Source organism: Etheostoma cragini, chromosome 7 (assembly GCF_013103735.1).
Source record: "Etheostoma cragini isolate CJK2018 chromosome 7, CSU_Ecrag_1.0, whole genome shotgun sequence".
In the NCBI taxonomy this organism is placed as follows: Eukaryota; Metazoa; Chordata; class Actinopteri; order Perciformes; family Percidae; genus Etheostoma; species Etheostoma cragini.
In genome coordinates this window covers 10,781,520-10,808,089 of record NC_048413.1, presented here as the reverse complement: position 1 = coordinate 10,808,089, position 26,570 = coordinate 10,781,520, and the positions used below count along the sequence as shown (strand labels likewise).

General features: G+C 40.3%; 1 protein-coding gene across 1 annotated transcript in view; it reads left to right on the top strand.

Moving 5' to 3' along the window:
* Nucleotides 1-25,997, top strand: part of LOC117947851 (prickle-like protein 2) — a 33,680-nt gene extending 7,683 nt beyond the window's left edge. The window contains exons 2-9 of the mRNA XM_034877175.1: nt 16,497-16,681; nt 20,175-20,288; nt 20,405-20,542; nt 21,079-21,282; nt 21,984-22,170; nt 22,706-22,860; nt 22,979-23,780; nt 23,881-25,997. Of these exons, the coding sequence (XP_034733066.1) occupies nt 16,550-16,681; nt 20,175-20,288; nt 20,405-20,542; nt 21,079-21,282; nt 21,984-22,170; nt 22,706-22,860; nt 22,979-23,780; nt 23,881-24,833 (2,685 nt within the window). The 5' untranslated portion in view covers nt 16,497-16,549 and the 3' untranslated portion in view covers nt 24,834-25,997. The remainder of the gene's footprint in view (nt 1-16,496; nt 16,682-20,174; nt 20,289-20,404; nt 20,543-21,078; nt 21,283-21,983; nt 22,171-22,705; nt 22,861-22,978; nt 23,781-23,880) is intronic.
* Nucleotides 25,998-26,570: the final 573 nt, after the last annotated feature.

The following is a 26,570-nucleotide window of genomic DNA, read 5'->3' as shown; positions in this document are numbered from 1 at the left end:
GGCATTTTTCCAATTGGAACTTTGTTTGAGATGGGAGACATCAATCGATTTCCAGGTCATGGAGAAGCAAAAGGACAAGGATGCATGAATAAGCGGCTGGAAAGAACCCCACATAACCCCAACGTCCTGGATCCAAATCCAGGAAGGGGCCAATGCCATGTGCATCGTCTCCCCGAAACTCTCTCATAAATCATGTTGCTCTTCAGTTTTAACTATCGTACAAAGACAACAATTTTTTTAATTAAGGAAACAAAAGGTAAATTGATGGATTCTTTTTCAAATCTCCAATTTCTCTTTTTCGTCTGTATTCTCAAATCACTCATGACTTTACCAGCATCCTTCTTAAACAAGAAAGCAATGTTGAGTGTATTTTTCTTATATTTGAATGTGTATAGGATTAGTTTATTACACAGAAACAAAAAGGGAAATATTGCCTAAAATGCCTTGACGAGATAAGGATGTGAAGCTGTTAACTATTACATCTACTGTGAAAACCACACGCACACACACACACACACACACTCACTTGACTACATCTAACCACCTGCCTCTCATTAACCCCCTCATCAAGTAGAATTACATCACTGTTCCACTCATACCAGCCCATGGCATACCAACAGCCCTCCCACTGCAGGGCTCAGCTGTTCCTTCAGGGCTTCCTGGAAGCCAAGAGTATAGAAAGGTGCTCACAGCCTACACACTTCCTTTATGCCCCCCCTTATTTTATGCACATATGCATATTTGCTCTTAACGTGTGTTGTATTCTGTTTTTTATTCTGTAAAGGATAAGGTTAGAGTACTTCAGAAAGTCAGGCACATAAAGGAGATGTCCAGTCGTGGAAAGCAATTAAGTACACTTACTCAAGCACTGCTATTTTTTTCTTTTTGGAGATTCAATTTTTTACTTTACTACATGTTAGAGGCAAATATGTTCCTTTTTAGTCCACCATATTAGAAATAGATAGATAGATAGGATAAATAGATAGATAGATAGATAGATAGATAGATAGATAGATAGATAGATAGATAGATAGATAGATAGATAGATAGATAGAAAACCACAGATTTCCAACCTTTTTGGCTTGTGACCCTTTACAAAAAAAACTGTGTCTTGTCACTTTTCAGATGTCTATGAGTTGTTTAGGTTCCATAAAAGAGAGAGTTCTACATTTTAGAAGAATATTTTTGTGTTGTTGTATTGGTCATTTTACTTGAGAAGAGGATCAGAGTATGTCTTCTTCACTGGTTGGTCTGGGTTTGATTTGAAGTGGAGACATTTGTTCATTTTGGGGTGGATTTGCATGTCTTTACTCTTGCTGCTCCCGGCTAGCGCCCTAAGTGTTTCTCTGTGTATTTCTCATTGTGTTGTTCCGTCAATGGCGGCTCCTGATGCCTGACCTCACAAAATTGGGGTAGTTATGGGAATTATTTAGCTGCAGAGCCCTCCAGAGGACCATCAGGGGAGATCCAGTAACAAGGAGGTAATTGAATTTGTGGTTTTAGCTAATGATTTTTATAACTGAAAGACATTTCCCCCTTCTCCTGGGCTCACAGTGTCATGCATGGCCTGCGAAGAGCATCGCTCAGGCAAGCCCTTAATCATCCTATAATGGCTTTGAAGAAGCTTAGTACCTCTTACTCTTTTGATAGGCGTTATTTGGTAGCACTTGTTAATCCAACAACATATACAGAGCTTTCCATTTTGTGTGTAGCCGTATAGGCTGTGCTGAACAGATGTTAAACTAGATTCATTGCATTTGGACAAGAGCTTGATTGTTAAAAGCCAATTAGGGGCTAATGAATGTCAATGAGCTCATGATACTATATTACAACTTCACATAGGAATGTATTAGAATAACCCCTTTTACTGTATGTGTGTTCACATGTGTTGGTAAAGGTAATAATGCTACTTATTAGCTTATGGATTTCCTTCAGGGTTTATTAAAGTCTTATCTTAATCCATATTAATGCATAGATAATTTGTGTTATTGCTTTGAATCTGCAAAGCAACTAACCTGAAAAATATACTTGTACTTGTAAAGTTAAGGTATTTAAGTAATGTACTGACATCAACATCAGTGTTTCCTGATAAGAACTTTGAGCTGAAGTTTGAAGTTCTCTATCTATGACCAGGTCAGTCAGTGGATTATACTGATCTTTCCTTTTATAAATTCTACCCCTAAATAGACTGACATCTTACACTTAAAAATTGGCAACATAAAGGCGGATTGGTCTCCATTTTTTTTGTCACAGACACCTTCCCCCTCTGACCTATTGTCTCCTTACTCCCATTATGATCCTCTTTATCCTTTTTATGTTGCTCCACATGATCTTAATCTCACTTTCTGTCTTTTCTTCCACCAAATCCTATTCAGGTATATGGCCTCTATTAAGCTATTTAATATATTTATTTATCTTTCCAGCTTGGGAGCAGCTCTTATCACAAAATGAGTGCGTATCATAATTGTTCCTCTAATCCCACCTTGTCTCGCACACACACACACACACCCACACCCACACCCACACACAAACACACACACACACACACACACACACACACACACACTCCCTTACACACACAATCGTCAGCCCTGTTGCTGTGCTGAAATATATTTCTATGCAACATGTAGTCGTTGCTCTTCGGCTGAACAGACTCAAGCTAATGGCCACCAGGATTTTCTCATTAGATAATTGTGTTTTATGATAAAGTCTGCAGCTTTGAGCTGTTAGCCAAATGGATTTGTGGACTTTTTTGTTCTTGTTGCATTGTCATGGCCATGTATTATGCCATTCTTCATTCAGCTACAGAGACAAGGCGGTGTTTGTGTCAGTGAACCTTTCTACAGCATCCTTTCGCATTATGACTGAGGTCAGATGAAAAAAGACTATATCAGAGATAATGGTTGCTCCCACTGGTCTATATGTAATCATACTGTTACAGGAAAGGTGCTCCAATATAATTTTCCTCTCAGGCTCTAATTCCAGTTTTCCAGGTAAGGAGGTGTAAGTGATTCACGGATTCAGTGGTAACACCTGCAGCAGCTTAACACCAAGGAACAAAGATCCGTTCCTCTTAAAATCTTTGTCTGGCTTTGACTTGATCTATCGAGATCTGATCGATTTGTCTCATCTCATTGTCTTTTCCTTTTGGTACTGTCACAGTCAATTATTTTGCTTTGTTCACTTTGGAATGAGTCTTGAGTGAGTCATTACATGTCCATTGTTGATTGCGCCGCTGCACAAAAGCGCTGTTTTTTTAATTTTTTTATTTTTAAAAGGGCTGAAACAACGACAGAGGGTGTCAAATAAATCATGTCTTCAGTGGCTACTCTCCACTCATTTGAATTTGGTTTAGTGCCCAACAGTCAGTAGTGGATTCCCTTTTTTTTAACACCAAACAGATGTTGGTGGTGGAGTTTCCATTTGCATGTATGAACTTGTAGTGCTTCAGCAATGTTTACAAGGATCAACTTTCTGTTTTTCTGGTAAAGCCATTCTCCGGTGTACAGCTCATACATAATCAGACAATTTATCTCCCGACTGAACACCAAAAGACGTCTCTTTTGTATGCACGGTACTTTACACGTGCATGGAGAGCAGTAAATGTTTCTTTTGCAGCTAGTTCACTGCCATTAAAAGAAAGATTAAGGAATATATTGAGATTTACAACAGTGTTTCAGGAAGGAGTGGGGACATTTGGCTGTCACATCGAAGCCTAGTTGTTATCATTCATAGATGTCAGAAAACAAAAAAGGCTTTCTCTACTGAGCCCTAAAGAAATTACCTCTTTTGTAATTTGTCCCATTAGAAATGTCTGGATCATCTGTGTGCCAATGTCATGTTGTGTGCTGGACTTAACCCACTAGCTGGAGGTTGCATAATGACACTAATTTAATCATACTTGTCAACAAAGATATAACATATTGTAATTTTCTCATACAACATACGTTAACTTTTCAGTGACAAAGCCCTCCAGCGGCACAGGAACAAAGGAGGAAGTCACGTGACTGTGTTATGTAGCCACAATGTCTGCATAGGCAGGCTGTCGGGGTGCATGGATGGGCCAACAAAAGGTTGGACTTTAACATGGGACACTGCTGTTTGTTTTTTTGGTTCTGATCATTCAGCGTTGGTTTCTTTAAACCAGTCAGTCATTCTCTCAACTTAACCACATGTTTATTATTATTATTATTATTATTAACCATGGTGATAATAGTCTTTGCCTACCTTAAAAAGTACTTTTCCTTTTTAACCCAAATCCTGATCATAAAGTTGTTTTTTGCCTGTGACTTAACCTTACCATAGCGTTGTCACCATATCATGAAACTGATTATTTTTTGTTACGGTTTAGCAAGGCACTGTAAAATAATGTCTCCAGTCAATAGGGGTCCCTCTGGAGTGCATGGACTAAGAGAAACGTGTTGCCAAGGGATATCTAAGCATGAAAGCCAGAGAAATTACATTATTTGGTTGGTTCTTTGTGGAAACCCCACACGTTACCTTAATAACAGCAGTTGGACATACTTTATGGATGTGAATTTTGAGCCATTATTGAACTCAAATGTTACATATGACCCAAATAGCATAACTATTTACTACAGGTTAAACTGCCAGTTAAAATAATGCTTTCATTGAACCATAAAACACTGCAGTGACTTCCCCTGCAATCCATCAAAGTAATGGAGCAATCTCGCAAACCATCAAGCAATTTAAGGGGGTTCAAGCCCTTTTTCCTCGCAGCATCAAGATGGCTCAGGGATGTGCCTGACCTCTAACATTAGGCTGAGGCTTTCAGGGCTTTTACAGCTTAAGTGTAGCATCACAAGAAAAGGGCTCAGCTATGTGTGTTCAACTCCTCTCTGCCATGATGTTTTATGTGAAGAGACCAGTGGGAGGACGTGTAAAAATGCATAGCAACAGACTCTTTTTCCACTGCTCTCTCTCTCTTTTTCTCTTTGACACACACAAGCTCACACTAACACGCACATGCACAGATAAATAAACACACGCCTGCACAGATATAGAACACATGTACCCTCCTAATACAAAGCTCTGTGGGATAATAATGGCCCCATATTTAAGATTACACCCTCAGGAAAATGATGCAAAACGCAGCACACAATAGCAATTAGCCTCAGTTAGTGAATCACCAGCAGCAGTGGAGGGTGAGCATGCGCTGCTCTTCGTCCAGCTGCACTCCTCACAGAGGTCATAGCTTCGGTCTGGAAACTCATCCGCTGTGTGTGCATGTGTGTGTTTCAGTCACTCTCCCGTAGCAGCCCACCGCTTGCCTGTCATCAAACCTGATCATGCCTGTCTGTCAGATCATTGGGTGAAATTCCCACAAAGATGGGAAGGCTTATGGACACAGGATTGTGCCTGGGCAGCAGTGCAGAGTGCAGATTTGCCTGTTGCAACCCAGCAATTCTATTTCAGGCCATCCCACACACATAGTGGGAGAGGAGCAGAAATGTGTCACCCTTTAATTACAGCTTTTCAGGTCCTTGTGAAATTTTGTACATCTGTAGGTAAGAGATTCCTACTTTGGATTTCAGGAACACACCTCCAGCAATTAGCACATCAGTGATATGAACAGCAGTGCGTGCTTGTGTGCCTGCCTGCATGTGTGTGTTTGTGTGTGTGTCTGTGTGCGTGTGTGTGTGTGTATGCGTGTCTGCATGCTTTAATTACCTTGATTTAAGCATTTGGGTTTATTTCCCCATACTTTTGGTCTCCACAGCTTTAGCATGAAAATTATGAGTCCTTCCAGCTATTGATGACAATGCCGCGTGAGTAATGCAGACGGCCAGTTCGAGTGTGTGTTATGTTCCCAATTATATCACCAGTATTGTCACCCACTCTGAGCTTTTCTCAGTCTGTTCTGCCAGCTGAACTGCAGCGCTTTATTCCTATAGGGTCAACCGCCTTTCAATTAATTTCTTGTTAGTCCTGATCCAAATAAGCTGCAGTAAGAATTTAATCCTCATAACTGGATTACGTGCTGATTGGCGCTGCAAGAGAGCTGCTTGTTTGAAATTAAGGGTTACATAATTCTGTTTTTGATGGTCTATTGACAGCCAATCAGAACTGAGTGGTTGGACAGTTGCGTTGTTAAAATCAGAATCTTGTTTTCCCAGAAAAGAGAACGATTTCTGGCTCCTATCAGGACACACACACACAGACACACAAACACACACACCTCCACCTCCCCCTCTGTGCTGATTAAGAAACAAGATGGAGAAAGGAAGGACACAGAACTTGCTTGGTATGATTGCATTTTACAAAAATGTTTCCTCTCCTTCTTCTCAGCAAGAAGTAATCTGACAAAGAAATGTCATATATCTTCAGTCGTCTATTTTATCTTCCATCCAAACACACGACACATCTTTGTCATCTCCTGCATCTGTATTCCTACCTTTAGATAAACTAATAACATATTTCCTGTCGAGTCTCTTTCTTGGTTGCCACAGTGTTATTTTCCCTTTTTATTACATGGTGTATATCTGAGAGTTGGGCAAGAGTTACTGTATTTACTCAACCAGCCTGACTCCATGACGACCGGCTGATATGGCATTTTACTGTATAGAAGGTTATTGTGCACTACCACACTTGTTCCCTACTGTGGAAGCTAGTTCTCCTGTTATTGGAGGTATGGATAGAAAGGCTGGATTTCTGAGGATAGGGAGGTGTTGGTTTTGTGTATGTTTTTTTTATTACCCTTATTGTGAATTGGGGATAACTTAGTTCAGCAGGGGAGAGGGAAAAGGCCAAGGGTTGACATTTGGGCTGCTGTACGGCCAGTAGGGAGGCTCACACACCAGTGTTAGTGGAGCAGTAGGTTACTGTTTCAGTCCTGCCCACAGGGCTTTGTTGTGTTAAAACACATTTGAATGTTTGTGAAGGGACATCACATTGTGGCTGATTTCAACAGGAATATATTTTTTAACACTACATTTGTGTGTTTGTGTGTGTGTGTGTGTGTGTGTGTGTGTGTGTGTGTGTGTGTGTGTGTGTGTGTGTGTGTGTGTGTGTGTGTGTGTGTGTGTATGAGCGCCTGGGAGGGTTATTGAACACACTCAGCTCAGAACATTGATCCAAACTGTCCCCGCTGAGCCATTTGAAATCCATTTGCATCAGGATACTGGTTGAGATGAAGAAAATGATACCAGATTTCGTCCATCTCCTGTCTTGTGAAATGTATTTTATCAGTTGATTATGAAAGAGAGAAATGAGATGAGCCAACAATTTAGTTTTGTAGTGTAGACCTGGAAGCCAGCAAGAAGGATCCCACAATCAGTTGATGAAACCAATATTATCAAAGCCTATCAAAGCATTTCTGTTTAATCAACCTTTTTGCTTGTAAAAGAAAAACTATAATATGATACATATCTAAATGCTTTTGTTCTAGTTCTAAACATCTCAATGGTTTTCTGTAAAGGCACTTAGGCAGATAATTACTATTCAAGTGCTCTGGGATCATTAGTCTTTGAATGTTTTATGTTGAAAGAGCACAGAGAGGCACACCTAAACTAAATTTGATCTGATCTGATTGATCCCTTTCAGCCTCGGACAACAAATAAACATGTTGCAGTGTGTAGCTTATTTTCTAGTCTGTATTGGTCGTGTCTTAATGAATATATAAATGGGGTCTGACTAAAAAGAGGGTACATGTGGGACAGTCCATTAGAGGACATCAAAAACGTCCACAGTCTTTTATATGCTACTGGGCTACAGTACACTGAAGCTTGCTTACTCCACAAATTTTTAAATGACTGACCTTTGTTTACTTTGTTGCATTATGTATTTGCCTGCCACAATTCTCCCAGAGGCATATTGTTGAAGTGTTTGATGTTTTACAATTTTTGCAGAGTATTAACTAAACCACTACCACTTCTTTAACATTAGGAGTATGTGTTTAACCACCACACACACACACACACACACACACACACACAGAGTAAGAGTAAGCAGAAAATGTATCCAGTGAAAATGTTCAAACCTCCCACTGTAACCTGACTCTAATATTTCATCCGATGTGCAGAGTCTTTGAAAATGTGAGGCTGTTGAAAGTAGTAAAGCGCTGCCGTTACGACTAGAGAGTAGTGAGTAGTAGGGATTTGTAGTTGTTTAATGCACAACAGCATTGACAAATCCTGAACTGTTGTGTACTGCAGCAAAGTCCACAACAAGCTGATTAATGTGCGCCTTGTGTGTGTGTGTGTGTGTGTGTGTGTGTGCGTGTGTGTGTGTGTGGGAATGATAATTTGTTATGTTTGGTTAAAGTGAATTCACTGCCTACATACAGCACTGAGCTTAGCTGACAACCAAGAACCTGTCTGTTCACCTTTTGTGTGTTGAAGGGGAAACAGGAGTGAACACATTCAAACTCTTCACCAGTTTTTCAGATCAAAGACTTTGATGGTCAGTTTCATTTAATGATCAATGTCGATTAGACATATCCATGAAACGCATTATAAGCCCATAGCTCTATTTTTGCATTGTTTTAAAGGGGGGAATTGTAAAACTAAAAATTCAAAAAACGTGAATTTGTCAACTAAATGAAACTGTAATGACTGGTGATTTACTGTAAAGTGTTAGCCTAATGTAAAAGAGATTAAAAGTCAGCATTGCGTTGTTTTTGCTGTCGTGGAGAGTCTTTAGTTGATTTTGATTGGTGTTGCGCTCATGGTGTAGAGTTAATAAAAGCCTTGGTCAGGCTCTGTGCTTCAGCCAAGCACCTCCTCTCATGTCAGCTTTTACATAAATAAGAGCTTTTTCTCTCCATCACTCCCTCTCCTTTTCTTTCTCTCGTGCACCCACACAGAGCCTGTCAGAGGCACATGAGGATGGGAGGAGGAAGGAGGGAGGTGGGTGAAGCATGACACGTGAAAAAGGAAAAGTAATGCTCTTAACACTGCATCTACAGCCCTCTATTGTTTCTCTGAATTTTCTCTCTCTCTCATCTGTTTTTCAAATACCATATGTGTTCAATACTTTTTTATCTTGCTGAAATTAGAGCTATTGTGAGTTTATATGCCGAGTCTCTTTTCTTTGTTCTCGAAATTACCCAATTATCCAAGATCGTCTCTCCTCTGGATCAGAGATGTTGAATAATCTTAGTTAATTTATGTATGAATTAAGACGCTGCTAATTGGATCTAACTGAAAGAAAGGATAATTCTGGAGAAAATCTAAATTCAGTGATGCCTTATGATCTGTAAAGCCTGATATGACTACAGCACATACATTATGCATTATGTAACCCCGGTGTGTAAAACAGAAAAAAGAAAAAGCCCACTAAAAGATTCATACTCTCGAACAACTACAGAAAAACATACTGCAGGTCTCTCTCTGTTTATATTTTTATTGTTAAATCAATAAAATCCTACATTTCATCAGACAGTGAATTGCTGTTGTTTAAGAATTTGCACACCAATCGGTTGCCACGGCAACTTGCAGCGTTTTTCCAACCTACAGTTGGCTGACTGCTGCCTCACTGAGGTGCAGTTTGGATGAGTTCTCTTCTACATACCAGTGCCTGCACCTGGTTAAAAATAGTCATCATCACTTTCAAATGATTCCTACAATTTTACGACATCAATCATAATAAAACTCTAGTATCTCAAACTAAACTCATCACTTGATTGGGATTGGGAAGTGTCAATTAGACAATAATTAATGAATCACACTGACCTAAAGGGAGGTACTCTGAAAGCAGCAGGTTGCCTTCAAAAAGGGTGAACGATTATATTTGTCTACCTGGGTCCTGTTTCCCATGCATTTGTGTGAACAAATGTGACTTTTGTGAACAAAACTCTTTGTAAGTGGTCCATTATTGAGTGAGATCGCTGAAACGAGCTGCCACTGACAGGCTCAGACTATTATTATTGTCTGACTACATTATGGGGTGTGGATCTTCACTGGTCTCACAGTTCAAAAAGCAACAACTGGAAAATCAAACAAGTAACAACAATAGGTAATAATCGATTGTGGTCTGTCCCTGCTTCGATGCAGACTCGTCCATGTCTGCGATGCATCGATGCAATGATTCATTTCAACACCCCTACTACATTCTAGAAGGATGGATAAGTTGCCGTCATCATGCTTTGGTGTATAACTTACTGATGCCAGGTCAACAGTTACTTTAGCTGATAGCATTAGCTTACCTCTGCTCTGTCTGCAACTCTCCAGTCTTGGAACTGCAATTTTCTTTAGGATAATGGGCTTTGGTAAATATTTCTCCTCTTTGGCTTGCAGTAGTAATTCCGGTCAAGATGGTCACTGCAGACCCGATGGTCAGCAAGGCAGAGTGTACGGACCAGAGTTTTAGGATCTATTTTTAGCTTTAGGACAGCTAGCATTCAAAGGGAAGGGTTAAGGTGGAGAAATGGGATTCAGCCTTCATGTTGTTCGTGTCACAAAGGTAACGCCTATGAAAGCTGCGCAAAGTGTAGCTCAAGATTTCGTTGCCATAATTCAGAAATGCACAATTTTCAATTGAAATATAAGAAAAAATTCAATCTAAAAATTAGAATAAGAAAAAGCTATGCTTTGTGTACACCAAAACAACAAACTCCCCAGATCTCCTCTCTCTCCACTCATGTACCACACCTCTGTCTTCCCGAAAATCACCTTGTGAGATCTCAGAACAAGACTTCACTATCTTTCTACAATATATTACGATACCTATATCAATATGAGTCAGTCAGTGAAAACAGCCCTTTTGGTGGTTAGAAATTAACAGTGGACATTTGACCTATTACATTGGAGCCCAGTTTGCAGCTCACGTTTCAATGACTGTTGTTCACATTAGTCACTTACAAATTTTAAATGCATAGGAATATATGGTCTAGGTTGAACATTTTTTAATTGGGTTTCAAAGTGAAACAGATCTCTACAAAGTGATTTTTATTAATATAAAATACAAAATGTGTCCCTATCTTTGAAAGGACACACCTATATCATCACTGGTGGAGCCAATTTTATTTAGAAGGCACATAATTACTTTAATGGAGATCAACTGTGTGTAGTCAAGATGTTAAAACTGATACACCTGCATCTGGAATATCCAATTTTTGGTGAATCAGTAACTTCAGTAACAAAAAGTCAAGCAACTGAAGGAACTGATACAAGACAATTTCAAAGTCAAAGTATGGCTTATACTAAATGATATAAAAATTTATGTTTTTCTGTATGATTTCTATCGCTATCAGCGGTCAAACTGATCCTTGCATGTTATGTTTATTTTGCACTAAAGTCATCAACAAAATGAGTCTATAAGTATTATTTCACACAGGAGTATACACATGTCAAATGATACTTTATCATGTGGTTATTTCATTAAGACTATAAATGTATTGAATTACCAAAAAACACGCTATATCATGAAATAAAAGGCTCAAGTTATGAAATGACCTAAAAGCATAGAAGATATTGGCCATATCACCCTGCACTATTAATTAATTAATTCCTTCATTCATTCATTAAAAAGTGAAAAGAGTGTGGCACAAATGTAAATCTGCCTAAAGCAGGGTGTCCTCTAAAAACCTAGGGAACATGCAAAATGGAGTAGTGGCGAAGGACACCAAGAGACTCCGAAGGACAAGCTTCAAAGGCTCAGATTGGAGCGCCTGTTCATACAATAACAAACCCAGTTGGCTTGCCAATCCCTTTATGGGAGAGAGAAACACTCTTACTTTGACTATGCATTAAGTTGGGTTAAAGACTTACATCAACTCTACTTTGTGAGGCAATAAAACATGAAAATATGTATGATGATGCTTATTTTACATGTACAGTGAAGACTTGTTAGATCATTGTATAAATGTGACGTTTTTGTCGGTTCACACAATATTTGTATTCCATTGTAAAAATGAAAGCAATTATCTCTACAGTGCGACCCCACAGAGAGAGGTTATCATTCCTCTTCACATTACCATAGCAATAAAACATGATTTAAATACAAGACAATTTTCAGAAATGTCTTTTAGCTATTTAGTAACGTCCAAGGCACATCGTGGCACCCGGAAAGTGGCTCTGGTATCAGTGATAATTAGGATGTCATTGTGGTTTAAAGATCAAGACTTGAATAAAAATCAGGGACCAAGGTCAGGACAAATTACAACATGTTTGTAATCATTGTAAACTGTGTTCAGCAGAGAGTCTGCAGCTTTTTATTCCGGCCATACACTCCTGTGATTTCTCTGACCCGCTCCTCCATCTAGATGAAAGTGTATTGATCGGTTGGAAAATAGAACGCGCTATCTCTTGGTCCTGCAAGGCACATGACTGCCCATTTCTGCTGTAGACCTTTACACATTTTTTAATTACAAGACACTGGTCTTTCATTAAATCTATCACTGAATTTATCTTTTGTGAGCTTTTCAATTAATGTTTTAATACTTGTTTTTTCATTTTACCAAAGAAATATATTGAATTGAGTGAAATAACTTAAACAAAATAACTTAATAATAGTCTTTAAAGTGTGTCTCCGTTACTTATCCTACTTTCTCAGTTGATGAAATAATGAAAATGAATGTAAAAAGAAGAAAAAATTAAACACTGAATGATTATTATCACAGGAGCACTGTCTTCTACAGACATAAACAAAATCACATTAAAGATTACTGTTCCAAAAAACGATAGTGCTGCATGATTTACTATACTTAACTATAAAATAGACCATGCAGCCAGCAAAATCAGTCGTCAGAGTATGGCTTTGTTAAGATGGAAAATTACAAAATATTGAACACTGAAATAGTTATTTTCTCCCCAAATATATTACCACTTCTTCTTTCTGAAGCATGAATTACCCAAAAGTATTCCTCCTCCAGGAAACAGAAGTTCACAACTTGTCTCTCCTCTCTTCTTGTGTTGCCGGGCAAGAACAGAGGAGTGTGTTATGACTAACCAGTCGGCCTGGCGAGTGTGTATTACGTCAAAAAGTCACACACTCATCAGCAGCCTTCTGTACCAGCTGAGTGTGCATACAGTCAAAAGTTAGGGTGTAAAGACGACTCATTACATTGAAACTGTTTGACAAGAACGTCGTGTCTTTGTTTAACAATGCACAGTAGGGACGTAAAGTACATCTTAATAAATGGGGTGTGAAGGGACCAATAATTGAAGCACTGGTGCACACAGTGAGGCTGTCATTCCCTCCATCTAAGTGTGTGTGCCAAATACATTTCTTCACAATGGTTTTACTAATAGAGACACAGAGGTTTGGCTTATTTTACAACAAAATGGCTACTTTATTCTTAGTATAAATGTGTAGTTTATTTACAATACATTTTTAAACTTACTAAAAATGAAAGTAGCGGACTCCTTTCAAAAACGTATAGACTTTTTTTTACTGTAGACATTTTGTCATAGCAAATAAAACTCATGATAATAATCATGGCTCCTTTTCATTTAAGCCATGTCACAGAGTCAGCATGCACAATACAATGGCCCCAGCCATCATTATTACACCTGCGGTTTTCCTGCTATGACATGTCAAAATGTCCTTTGTGAAAAAGGGTTATTAAAAACCATTTGTTTAAAGACCTTCATTAGGCAATCTTGACTTGTTTTAAGGAATAGTCGGTCGTTGTGAGAAATGCACTCTTTCTTACCTGCAGGTAGAGGATGAGATCATCTCTGTGGTCAGAAGCAGCTCTGTGTTTAGCATGTTTAGCCTAGCTTAGCACAAGCAATGGAAGCCGGAGGGAAACCACTTGCCTAACTCCACCAAAAGGGCTTTCCAAAGCCGTCGTAGATAAACACTGCATCTTGTGTATTTAACACTTGTAAACATAGCAAACAAAACATTGTTGCGTAATGAGCAGTTTGCATATACAGAGTGGAGCCATTTCTTAACGAACAACAGTAAACATAAACAGCTTCTTGAAAGTTATGACATAGTAAACATGCCGGCTTGGCACACATTTCCATATCTGACCAGAACTCAATTGTGGCTAGCCTGTTAACATACATTATACAAAATGTAGCCTAAATAGGGCAATTTCTGAGCTGGTGGAGGGCATTCTTGTTGATTAAGGCTTGCTGCTTTCAGACTTGATGCTAGGCTAGGCTAAACCAACTTTCTTCAACTCAGAGATTAATAAATTAGAGGTGTTCAGTGTGAACAAATCCTTAATCTGAATTCAAGGGTAAATCAAAATCTTATTTAAAGGAATAGTTTGACATTTTGGGGAAAAATTGTTGGCCGGGCGCATTACTTCCCCAGTCCTGTAATTACCGTGCGGTTGCCCGGAAACTAGTGGAGACTCCAGGAAGTCACTGTTCACAATGTACATGACCCCTTCAAACCACAAGTCCTAATTCTTACACTTCTATTTTTGTAAGGGTTTAACAGAGAAGCCATGACCTTTGTGAGATTTAGAGGTGCTGGTAGGTGGATTTTGTTCCCTTTGGACACAACCAGGCCAACCCGTTTCAAGTCTTTATGCTAAGCTACGATAACTGGCTGTTGCTTCATATTTAACGTGAGTTCTGAGTGGTATAATTCTTCCCCTGTTGCTCTTAGAAAGAAAACAGACAAATGTAGTTCCCAAAATATTTAGAGTATTTCTTTAATTCTGACAATAAAAACATCAGGTGAATTTCAGCATTACGAAAGCTATAACATTAAAACAAATGCTTGCTTGGCCTATCACCCAGATGGTGAGAAAGGGAAATTTATATTAATGCCAGAATGTGGTTAAAATTTCAGTTTCTTGAGCAGCTCACTGATTTTATAGTACCAACATAAGTCACGTTTGAACTGACGTCTGACTGGCGCAACAGGCTGCAGTCTTCTCAGCCCACTCTCACTCAGCCTCAATACACTAATGAACAACAGCCTTGGGCCAGGCTAGAGGCACAAGGTTACATACCTGTGATCTCTTCACACAAAGATATCAGCAGCACCCATCTTAGAGAGATAAACAGTACTAAAGCTCTGCTTGGAAGAAGGCTGACTCACTGGCTCCGTCTATAGAAACACCTGCTGTTCCTTGGCCACTGCTTAAGCTCAGTTTTTTTCTGTGATTTCTAATTTGTGGGAAATAGTGTTGCTGTCTGAAACTTCCCAAAAAGACCTGTCTGGGGAAAACATTTTGAATCGAAATATCAGGGCTTGTTAACACTTTCTCCCTGACCAGAATGCCATACCACACCATACATGACCTATAGACACAAAAAGAAACCTCAGTTTTCTGTGCTGGCATGTCCACATTCATCCATTTGTCTTCTGTGATTACTTTACAACAATGTCAGTAAGTTCAATATTCACATGAATTTTTCAAATTCTTTGATGGTTTCCCTCCACTTTACACTAATCGACTCTAATATCTCTCCATTCATCAGCTTTCAAAATAACAAGCCATGAGATGTGAACAGAAGTCATTGTTGCTCTCCTTGCCGGCTCACTAAATATTCTTGTTGCCTGTAAAATGAGTTGCATTTCATTTTCATATTTTGCTGGAGGAGACGATACCTGCTCTTGTTAATTATTCATGTGTCAGTAATGTGTGCAGCTGTTCCCAGACAGAAAAGAAGAAGAGCATGAGATTGAATTGATCTCTAATCTGTTAATTCAAGTAAAGCAGTGAATGCAGATACAGCAGCATTTCCTGATAACAATGCAATGGGACGGCATTGTTAGAACACATCATTTTTTAATATGAAGTAGTGTGATATTACAGATCTGAACCACTAACATTTTTGTGATGGCGCTGGTGGTCTGTCTGTCAGTCCACCACTTTGGTCCAGACTGAATTTGTTTGACTACTATTGGATGGACTGTCATGAAACGTTGTACATTCATGGTTCCCAAAGCATGAATCCCAGTAACCTAAGCGATCCCTTGACTTCACCTGTGGCGCCACCAGCAGGTCAGATTTTTCACTCATCCAGAAAAAAAGTTTACTCAGTGAAACAGAACACAAAATAGAATGGACGTTTGGTTTCCAGAGGATGAAGACTTTGACGATCTTCTGACTTTTCCTCTGGCACCCCCTGCTCAGATTCATCCAGCACCAACATCAGGCCAAAATTGAAATGCTTCAAATACTATGACCAGATTGCTCCAAAATTAATGACATTCCCATCAGCCTCAGCTGTACTTTGCATCCAATGTGTATCAGCATGCTAGTACGGAAAACTAAGATGCATGTCAGCAAGCTGACGTAAGCTAAACCCCACTGTGCCCAAGTACAGAGTCTCTAGCTTGGCTGTAGACACTTTGCATTTTAAAGAGCTGGACCACTGATGTTATTTTCCTGACCATATGTGAGACAGACAAGTATGGTTCATAACATTCCTTTTTTCTACAGCTACATGTTTACAACTAGTGGATCTGAATCTGCAAGTTCCAAAATATAGCCTGGAATACTAATAGAAAGACTTGGTTACCTCCTATTGTTTTCTCTCTTTGCTCACTGTCTTACTCTCTTTTTTATTTAAACCTTCTTTTCTGCCTCCTTCTCACTTTCTTGTCTATTTGTTCAACAGGAATACCTGTGTCCACTGAAGCGGTTTGTGTAGAGGAGCATGTTGTGACAGCCATGTCTCTGGAGATGGAAAAGACCATCACCAAGCTGATGTACGACTTTCAGAGGAATTCCACCTCCGATGATGACTCTGGATGTGCACTGGAGGAATACGCCTGGGTTCCCCCCGGCCTCAGTCCTGAGCAGGTACACAAGCTCCACAATATTCTGTTTCGAGTCAAAGATATTCAACTGGCAGAGCAGACACCTCTTTCCCATCGCTCATAAGTGCTTCATTAGCTAACCCTTATTTTTGTCCCGCATAGCCAGACCGTGTCAAATTGAACCGAATCGGTCAGAAGAATTTAATCACTTTAAAGTATCTGTGGCATATTTCATAATAATCCTGAGATTGAAAATTCTCTGATCTGAAAACAAGACCATGTAGCATTATTGCTTGTAAATCTCCTTCATGGTGTGTTAGTCTGTTTGAGTTGAATGGGGAAAGTAGAGGGAAGGGCATGGGGTGACATGCAAATCACTTAGCTGTCAGGCGTTTCATGGAAGAATATCTGTAAGGACATTTTTCAGCCAGTGTTGAAGCTGACACTGTGTAGGAACCAAGTTAACAGTCACAAGAAGAATGACAACCATGACCGACATCATGAAAAGGAACCACAGACTCATCAGATGATTGCATTGTCTGAAGAACAGATGAATTAAGCAAACGTCTCAATCACTCTGGGTGTCAAGCTTATAATCAACATAAAGCAATGAGCAATGTCCCTGATTAACGTCAAGTAGATTGGAGGTCTTTAATGTTTTTTACGCCAAGGACCCAGTAACCTTAAGAGAGTTGGATCATCGACCCCATTCTACAAATGTATAAAATAAAGTTGTAAATTAACATATAGTAATGTAGTAAAACATAGTAATCCTACAATAATGTGAAGGGCGGATTGAAACCTTTACACATGTCTTTTTTGCACAGAATACTATTGAAATAGCCTAATAATTGTTGGCATAATTTTATAAATGCTTTTTAATGTTAAACATACACCGTGACTCATCAGGATGAACTGTATCTGTGGATGGCCTCAGAGAATATTCCTGACCTATAGGCCGGTAACCCTATGATAATAAAAGATCCCTGAAGTAGATGATTATGACATATCTCCAAAAACAAGAGTAATATGTCACTTTAGAACTGTTCAAATAATGTTATTTTTTCCATTTAATGAATTTGGTATGCTAAGCCTCAATGTGTTCTGTATTTTAGCGTATTCTGGCAAGTTTAAACCCAAAGGAATGGAAGTAATTTGAGTCGGTGAATGTTTGGATGAATCTAATTGGAAATAAGTGGCAATGTGTTTGTGCATCCAGGTTTCACAATTCCCTGTCTGGACTCATTTGCAGTTTAAATGCTTTGTAATTGCATGCATGGCCAAGCCTATGTAATCAATTGTGCACATCCAGGGGAAGATATTTCCTCATCATTTCTTTATTTATTTCCCTTGCTTTTGTACGTTCTGACATAAGATGAGCCCAGTTCTGTTCAACTATATGGGGTATAAACACTTCTGTCTATAGTTAGTAAGGGCAGCACTCCTGGGGCTCTGTTAACAGATGACAGACTGGTCTGATAATAGTAATTTTCTCCAGTCAGCCATCTTGACAGGATGCTCAAAGAGGCTGCATTCTCTCTCTCATCCAAGCAATTGTAGCCTCCTGTTGCTTTTTTAATGCATTTGGATGTAATGCTTTTTAAGCCTGTCACTTTGGGTCTTCTCTCTGTACAATGTCATTAATGTGACTCAAATTTTAAAAGAAAATGAGCATTTAATGCGCTGCAGTTTATCGAGAAGTCCGAACTCAAAGTTGGGGTTCAGATACAAACTGTATCAGTATAGTACTATCTAAATAATACTTTATATTATTTAAATCACAGTTGTATTGTTCAATTTAAAGAATTTGCTATTGAAGTTATTTCGAGGGCTTGAGAATACAGGATTTGGTGTGATTGAGCTTCCCATAATTTGAAACAGAGCTGAAACTTTATCAGCTAATCGAGTAGTTGATCACCATTAAATTAAACGTCCAAAATTTTAATAATTATCGTTAAAGTAATTTTCTAAGCAAAAATACCCAAAACTGACAACCTCTCAAATGTGAAGGCCTGCTTTTTCTCTTTATTCTGTGATAGTCATTTGAATACCTTTAGATTCTGGACTGTAAGTTGGACAAAATAAACAATATGAAAATGTCACATTGGGCTCTGGGAGATTGCAACGCACATTATTCACCACAACAGAAACAATTCAGTGATTAATCGATAATGAAAATAATCATTACTTGCAGCCACAAGATTTCCATAAGCTCAAAACACAAAAGAGCTGTTTGCAGCCAGATAAAATACAAAAAATGACTGAATATCAGGGATATAATTGGACTTAAACTTTAAAACTTACCTGTTTGATTACCTTACCTGTCCTATGATAACAAGCTCTCCTCATGTGAACAGGCACTTCAAACAACCCTGACTTGCAAACCTGGCCTACGGCTCGGTGTCAACCAAACAGCCACAGCATTGAACAGAACAAGTATAGAGAGGCTTGGGGGCAGCAATCAGACGTTCCTCTCGCTCTCGCCCTCCACCCCACTGATTATGTAAATTGGATTACAAAAACCTCAGCAAAATAGATCTTTACACCGCACTGAACACGAGACCACTCAATGTTACAGGCTGTTTTCCTGAAAATCAGAGACAAGTGACAAGATTGCTTTCCTTTGTTTGAGTGTTTACTTCTTAACCACCAATCAGGTTTTCTCTCTTTCACTCTCTAACTTGCAAAAATAAAAGGAGGTTCAGGCAGCCGATAACAAGTCCTCCTGCATCGCTAATTCTAACTGCAATACAGAAAGGTAGCTGTTAAAAATGAGGAGCACCTGATGCGGTTCAAGGTTGTGTCTGCAGCAGCAGCACAGAGCTCATTGTGGCCACACTTTGAATCCCAGACACTAATTTCCAAGGGCAGCGATGATGGAGGGCAAAGCAAAAACAAATTCTATTGGCATGAAGACCATGATAAATTCATCTCAAAGTAATTTCAGATTCATTTAGGTGGGTTTGTCACCATGAATTAATAAAATAAAGTAGATTATGTAGACTAGGCTACCTTTAACACAGTATAATGGACTCCAGTACCGCTTTGTAAGTCAGCACCATGTCTTACGTAAAGCGGCTGTAATCAATATATTTTATATTAATAATATGTCACATATTGCTAATTGTATTTAAATTGTGTCTTTGTGTGCAAATTTCAGATTATTCCTTTTATTTTCCAGCCACAAATTAACTGTTTTGGTTCTCTCTTCCTGCTTTATCAGCTTTTTTCAGTGGAAAAAGCTTTAAAACGGCATGCAGACAAACTTAGCGACTAGCATAGTGGAGCCTTTAGCAGCTAAAGAGACAAATGTTTACTTTTGGATAAATGGACAACAAAACTGCTAAAAGGAGAGTGAATTGTTTAACTAACCTTCATCACATGGCCAGAAACACAACTTGAAAAGAATGCTAATGTTGCTAAGAAGTTCCTCATCTCAACTTCATAAAGCGACGGTACGTCACTGTTTTTTACAGTGGCCAAAACTTCAATAAATGATGAATTTGAATATCACCATGTGTTCAATGTTGTTTCAGGTGCATCAGTATTATAACTCCTTACCAGAAGAGAAGGTCCCCTATATAAACAGCCCTGGAGAGAAATGTCGTATCAAACAACTGCTTCACCAGTTGCCACCACATGACAATGAGGTAAAACAGTTTTATCTGCATATTTCTAAATTTTTACACATATACTTTGTCATGACTTTGAGTAGTTTGCATTATACTTTTTATGATGACGCCTGATGATGAATCATGTTGTTCAGATGCGTTATTGTAACTCGTTGGACGAGGAGGAGAAGCGAGAGCTTAAGCTCTTTAGCAACCAACGGAAGAAGGACAGCTTGGGCAGAGGCAACGTCCGTCCTTTCCCCCTCACAATCAATGGGGCGATCTGTGAAAAGGTAAAATCTCTTCTTCTCTCCATTTTACTTATTGAAGATATCAACGGACAACCCGAAAACTTATTAAGGCTTCTTTCTGTCTAAGGAAATTGCATTATCTAACATGTGTGTATGATTCAGCCCATTTTTCAAATTATACTCTCGGTTGTGCTCACCTGGGCTTCTTTTTTATGTTTCAGCATATGGATGAAAGAGATATGAAATAGGAAACATTTAAATCTTTAAAAGATCATAAGTTATTTCAAATACCATCTTCTCACCCTCCCTCTCCACATCTTACAGTTCGTACCCAGTGCTGCCTCTCGTCCCACACCTACTTTAACCCTGTTCCTATTTTCACCTCTCCTCTTGTCCCTCCTTTCCTTTCCTGTTGTGTTCTCTCCTTTTCTCTCTTCTCCTCTCCTATTGTTTCTTCCTCTCTCATCTCTCCTTCCCATTCCTTTTCTTTTCTCTCCTCTCTCCCTTTGTCTTTTTCCCCTCTCATCTACTTTCCTTTCCTTTCTCCTCCTCTCCTCTTGTCTCCTTCTCTCCTACAGTGTGGTGGTCAAATAAATGGAGGGGACATTGTGGTTTTTGCTGCGAGGGCAGGTCATGGAAAGTGCTGGCACCCAAACTGCTTCGTCTGCAGCATGTGTGAGGAACTGTTGGTGGATCTCATCTACTTCTACCATGATGGCAAGATCTTCTGTGGCCGGCATCATGCCGAGAGGCTGAAACCCCGCTGCTGTGCCTGTGATGAGGTGCGCCTGTCTGGGCCTAGAGCCCTTCAGGGTGTGAAATGGCTGAACGGTTAATAGCTCAGAGACTTGGATGTGGTTAAAAAACTGGTCTGGAGAAAAAAGATGTTTCAGTATTCTTGCCATGTCTCAGAAGGTCTGCTTGTTTTCTAACTGGACTGTGTGGAAAGCTGGCCTGAGATAATAATAATAATAATAATAATAATAATAATAATAATAATAATAATAATAATAATAATAATAATAATAATAACTCTGGCCATAGTGCTTTGCACTAGTTAAAGACTGGTCAGTTGTTTTTTTTCATTTTTCTTTGACACAAATTTTTTGATTTTATTTGCTCACTTTTTTAACAATAGTTTTAGATTTACTTGAAATATGAAAATGTGCAACTTCCATTTTGAGAACAAAATACATTTAGAAGTAATGTGTAGATCATCGTTGTTATTGGATTCATTATTAGTGAGAACAGGAGTTGATCTTAAAAGGTAAGAGCCTCTTTTATGTTGCAGGGGTAACATCCAAATATTATGAAAATAGTAAAGAGCCAAATATGGAGCCCTGAACATCATCACCACCCAAGATGAATGTGCTTCTTCATTAGCAATAATAGTCATCATTGAAATGGGGTTAATAGAAACTTGCTTAAAGCCAGTTAAAATCATTGAATCCTCGCTGATGAATGTTATGTCTTGATCATGCAGATCATTTTTGCTGATGAGTGCACTGAAGCAGAGGGCAGGCACTGGCACATGAAGCACTTCTGTTGCTACGAGTGTGAGACCACCCTCGGCGGCCAGCGGTACATCATGAAAGATGGACGGCCACACTGCTGCAACTGCTTTGAGTCCCTTTATGCAGAGTACTGTGACGCATGTGGAGAACACATAGGTACAGCACATGTTTTAACATATATGAACTGTTACCAAAACACATGGACATGTCTTTAATCATAGCAAACCTCTCCCAGGCATTTATTGTAAGTGTGGGTGTCAGCTCAGTGAGCCTTGTGTGCCACAGCTGTGTGGAGGCGGAGTCAGTACAGTTAGATGGGGATTGTTATTATCCTCCAAAGCTCCAGTAACATTGAAAGAGTGTGTTTCAGAGGGTGCTCCCATTTTGAATCCAGATGGGAGCTGTGGAAGATGATTCCCTAGCTGGGAAAGAAAGCCTTGTTCATACTTTTTTCATCATTTCAGGACTGAGTGACATAACCTACTGGCTAATGGCTAAAACAGAATGTGTGTTGTGTTTATTGACCACACAGACTTTGTAGAATAAGTATAAGCAGTTCATGACATAGCTGCCATCACAACGTTATACTTATTATGCAGTTAAAAGTAGACTTCTTGTGTATTTACTAATGAACTTGCTTCTGGTATGTCATGTTATGAGATGATGCTTGTTTTTTCCCATTTTACCAAAGGCATTGACCAAGGCCAGATGACGTATGATGGGCAGCATTGGCACGCAACCGAGGAGTGTTTTTGCTGTGCCCGTTGCAAGCGCTCTCTGCTGGGCCGCCCCTTCTTGCCAAAGCAGGGGCAGATCTTCTGCTCACGGTCCTGCAGCGCTGGACAGGTGAGTCACCAAAATTACCTGTAATGGTAATTTACATTTTTGTGGTTTTAATTAAAACAGTTTGTCTACATATGAGAAGTTTAATAATTGTACTAATCGGTTTTATTTGAACCATCAGGATCCAGATGAGTCTGACTCCTCGGACTCGGCATTCCAAAGCGCCCGTTCCCGTGAATCCCGTCACAGCACCAAGATTGGCAAAAAGGAGCGTAGGAATGCTGAGCAGGAGAGGCGGAGTGCCGAGACCCGGCAGACAGCTCCTCCACCCATGCCTGACCGTCTGTCTGCTGAAATTGATCCTCTCTCTGTTCAGATGGACCGGTTAAGCCTCTCATCTAGCCAGACCCCAAGCAGAACACCAAACCGCACCCCGAGCCGCACTCCGAGCCGTGCCCCGAGCCTTAACCAAGTGTGGATGAGCCGGGATGATCCCTATGTCCCTGCTGTCTATGAGGGCCCCCAGGGAGAACCCTCCCCAACACCAGCACCTATACATCTGCTGGGTCAGTGTAACCCAAGGCAAGGCTACAATCCCAACGCAAATGCTCATCCTCCAGCTCAGACTGCTGCCAACCCAGGGAAGAGACCTGACTCCTGGGGGAAGGAACAAGGCAACGCCAAGAGGACCCCTATGGCTGCTCTGAGGGGCCACTCCTTTAATGAAAACTGGACCCACCAAAACCAGGATGAGTTCAGGCCCAACAAGCTACGCACCCAGATGAGTTTCAATGAGATGTCTAGCCAGAACCAAGGCTTCTCTGACAAGAGGAGCATTAGCCTGCATGGATTCCAGAGAGATGGCAGACCCCCGCTGACCAGGAGGAATCCCATCAATGCAATGAGCTTCAATGAGCCCCTCACTCCTCTAGAACAGACTCCTCGTGGATCTATGGATTCCCTCACTATGTCCAATGCTACAGGTACAGTGATGTAAATGATACAGTATGGTATAATGAGATATAACAATATATAATGCCAAATTACATGAAAATGTGACATGTGATTTATTGTTTTAAACAGGTAACTCTTTGGATGGGGTCAGTAAGCGTCAGGAGCATTTGTCTAGGTTCTCCATGCCCGACCTGAGTAAAGACTCGGGTGTGAATGTGTCTGAAAAGAGCAACATGGGCACCCTCAGCTCATCAGTTCAGTTCCACAGCACAGAGTCGCTGTCCTCCTCTCGCCCCTACAACAACAACATGTACACTCCACTGAGAGTCGGCTACCCGCTGCAGTACTGGGATGGTCCGCAGCCGTTGGGCTTTGACGGGAAAGGTCGTGTCGGGGTGATGGGCAGCAGTGGAAACCTGCGGATGGCTCCAATGAGCGACAGAATGCCCCGCCGACGCATCAACGGACAGGAACCGGTGTCGCAGCAACAGCAGCCACAACCAAGGCGCCGCAAACACCACCGTGGAAACCAGGGTAACAGCCAACATCGCAGTGGCCGTCACCACAAACGCTCTCGCCGCTCCCGCTCTGACAATGCCCTGCACCTGGTGGCGGACCGGCCCGCTCAACTGGTAGAGCCGCCCTACCGTCGCGTCCAGGAGGATTACGATCGCTTCCCCTCCGGTAATGCTGCTCGGGAGTTGTTTGGTCTTGACCCAGGTGGGTACAGAAACCAGCCCCAACGGCCCTGCCCCCGCACTACTTCTGATCTCACCCTGCAGAATGCTGGCTGGCAACCTGTGGGGCTAGGTGGGCCATGCTGGGGCGATGGGTACATGGAGGCCGCTGACCCCTGGTGCTCCAGCTGCTCCTCTTCTTCCGAGTCTGAGGGGGAGGAGGCTTATTTCCTGGGGGAACCAATCCCTCGGCCCGTGCAGCTTTGCTACATCAACAACGAGGAGCTGCGCCATCGTTACAGCCCCTCTGGGATAGCTGCCCATCACGGACCTCTGCACGGACCGATTCATGGCCAGCTGCACACCCGCCAAAGGAGGAAGAGCAAAAACTGTATACTTTCATAGATATGGAGAAAAGAGATGAGAGATGAACAGGAGAGTGAAAGAGATGAAAGGGAGAGAGGTAAGGAGATGGTTAAAGCAACAGAGAGGTGGAACAGAGGGAGTGGGAAGGTGAGAGTGAGACAGTTGACTGTGTGTTTGTGTGTGTGTTTGTGTGTCTGTGTATGTGTGTGTGTGTGTGTGTGTGTGTGTGTGTGTGTGTGTTGGGTTTGAAGAAAGAAAAGGCCTATTCTTTGTGGTTGTAAGCTTACACAACTCTACACCGGGTAGTGTTTGTGTACACCTACACAAAATGATCTAATCATAAGAGGAAGCTCAGCTGGCTTACACAACTGAAATGTTTACAATGATCAGAGATCAACTCATCTGATAGTACCGGGAAGCATGATGATGAATTCAACAACTAAATATATCAAGGTAAATACCATGATGTATGTGTGTGTCTGTGTGTAAATCCATGTTACAAAGAGATTGAACCGTTCCTTTACAGTTTCAAAAAGGAAGGTAAAACTGGTGAAACTGCAGCAATCTGACTGTTCAGTGATCAATCCCTGGGCGCTAAAACTTATTCTGTGTGGACAAGCCTGAAATTGTGTTGGGATAGTAAAAGTTACGTACTAGATTCCAAGCTGTGTCATTGTTTACCTCAGTGGAATTCAAATGCTGCTGGAATATAGTGTTGGCTCGCTAGCCCTGTTATCACTTTGTACAAATAGTCTGTTGAACTTTGTGCTCTACATAGCCAGCTCTCCATGCTTTACCAAGGACAGAGCGCTGGACAGCCTCTGCTCCTTGACCATTCAGGCACAGTAACGTCAGGTATGGTCCCGTTTTCTCTTCTGCAACATGCTTGTTTTTTGAGTTACCCTTAGATGATTAAGAATTATAAAAAATAGTGCTTACAATAATAGTAACAATAATAATGCAAATAATAATTATGAGAATATTAAAGAATAATACCTGTTACATGTATATATAGTAATAAACTTAATAAACTAATGGATGTAGTAATGTAAATGTTCTGTACATATGGTCTTAAATATTTATATATTTTGTAACTAAAGAATCATTATTTGTATAACATGATGTAGAGATAGGGAGACATTGCATGTGTATGTGTTGTTGTTATCTCATACTGAAAATAAAGTGTACTTCAATGAAGAACCAGCAAGTTGTATCTATAAGTCGTTCTGATTGGTCAGCTCGAGGGACACATTAGCTGTACCACAGATCCATACTGCATACTATTTCGAAGCAGGTTTTGTAAATGCTCACGTTGGAAAAATGAAATAAAAAGTCTTTATAGGGTAGACTTTATTCACGGCAGACATTTTTACTTTTTATAGCAGGAAAAGCACAGGTGAAACAAATTTCCTAGACACAATGGCTCACTTCCATCAGGTGTCCCGGTGAGCTAGCATGCACAATGCCAGGAGCCTGGAACTCGCTCATCTAAATGGAATGCACTTGCTTTTGATTTGATCAATTACACCTGCTGCTTTTCTTTCCATGCCAAAATGTCTGCTGTGAAAAAGGTCTATTGTCCCACAATTCAATGCTTAAGGGAAATGGAGGAGCTGCTTACAGGTGCAAAAAAAAGCAATAACCCCTAAGTACAGCTGAGGCTGATGGGAATGTCATTACTTTTGCAGGTATTTGGTCATAAACCAAATATTGGACAAACTAAAGTTTGAAAATTACCAAATTGTTCAAAGGTAAACTGGTGAGATTTTGGTTGTC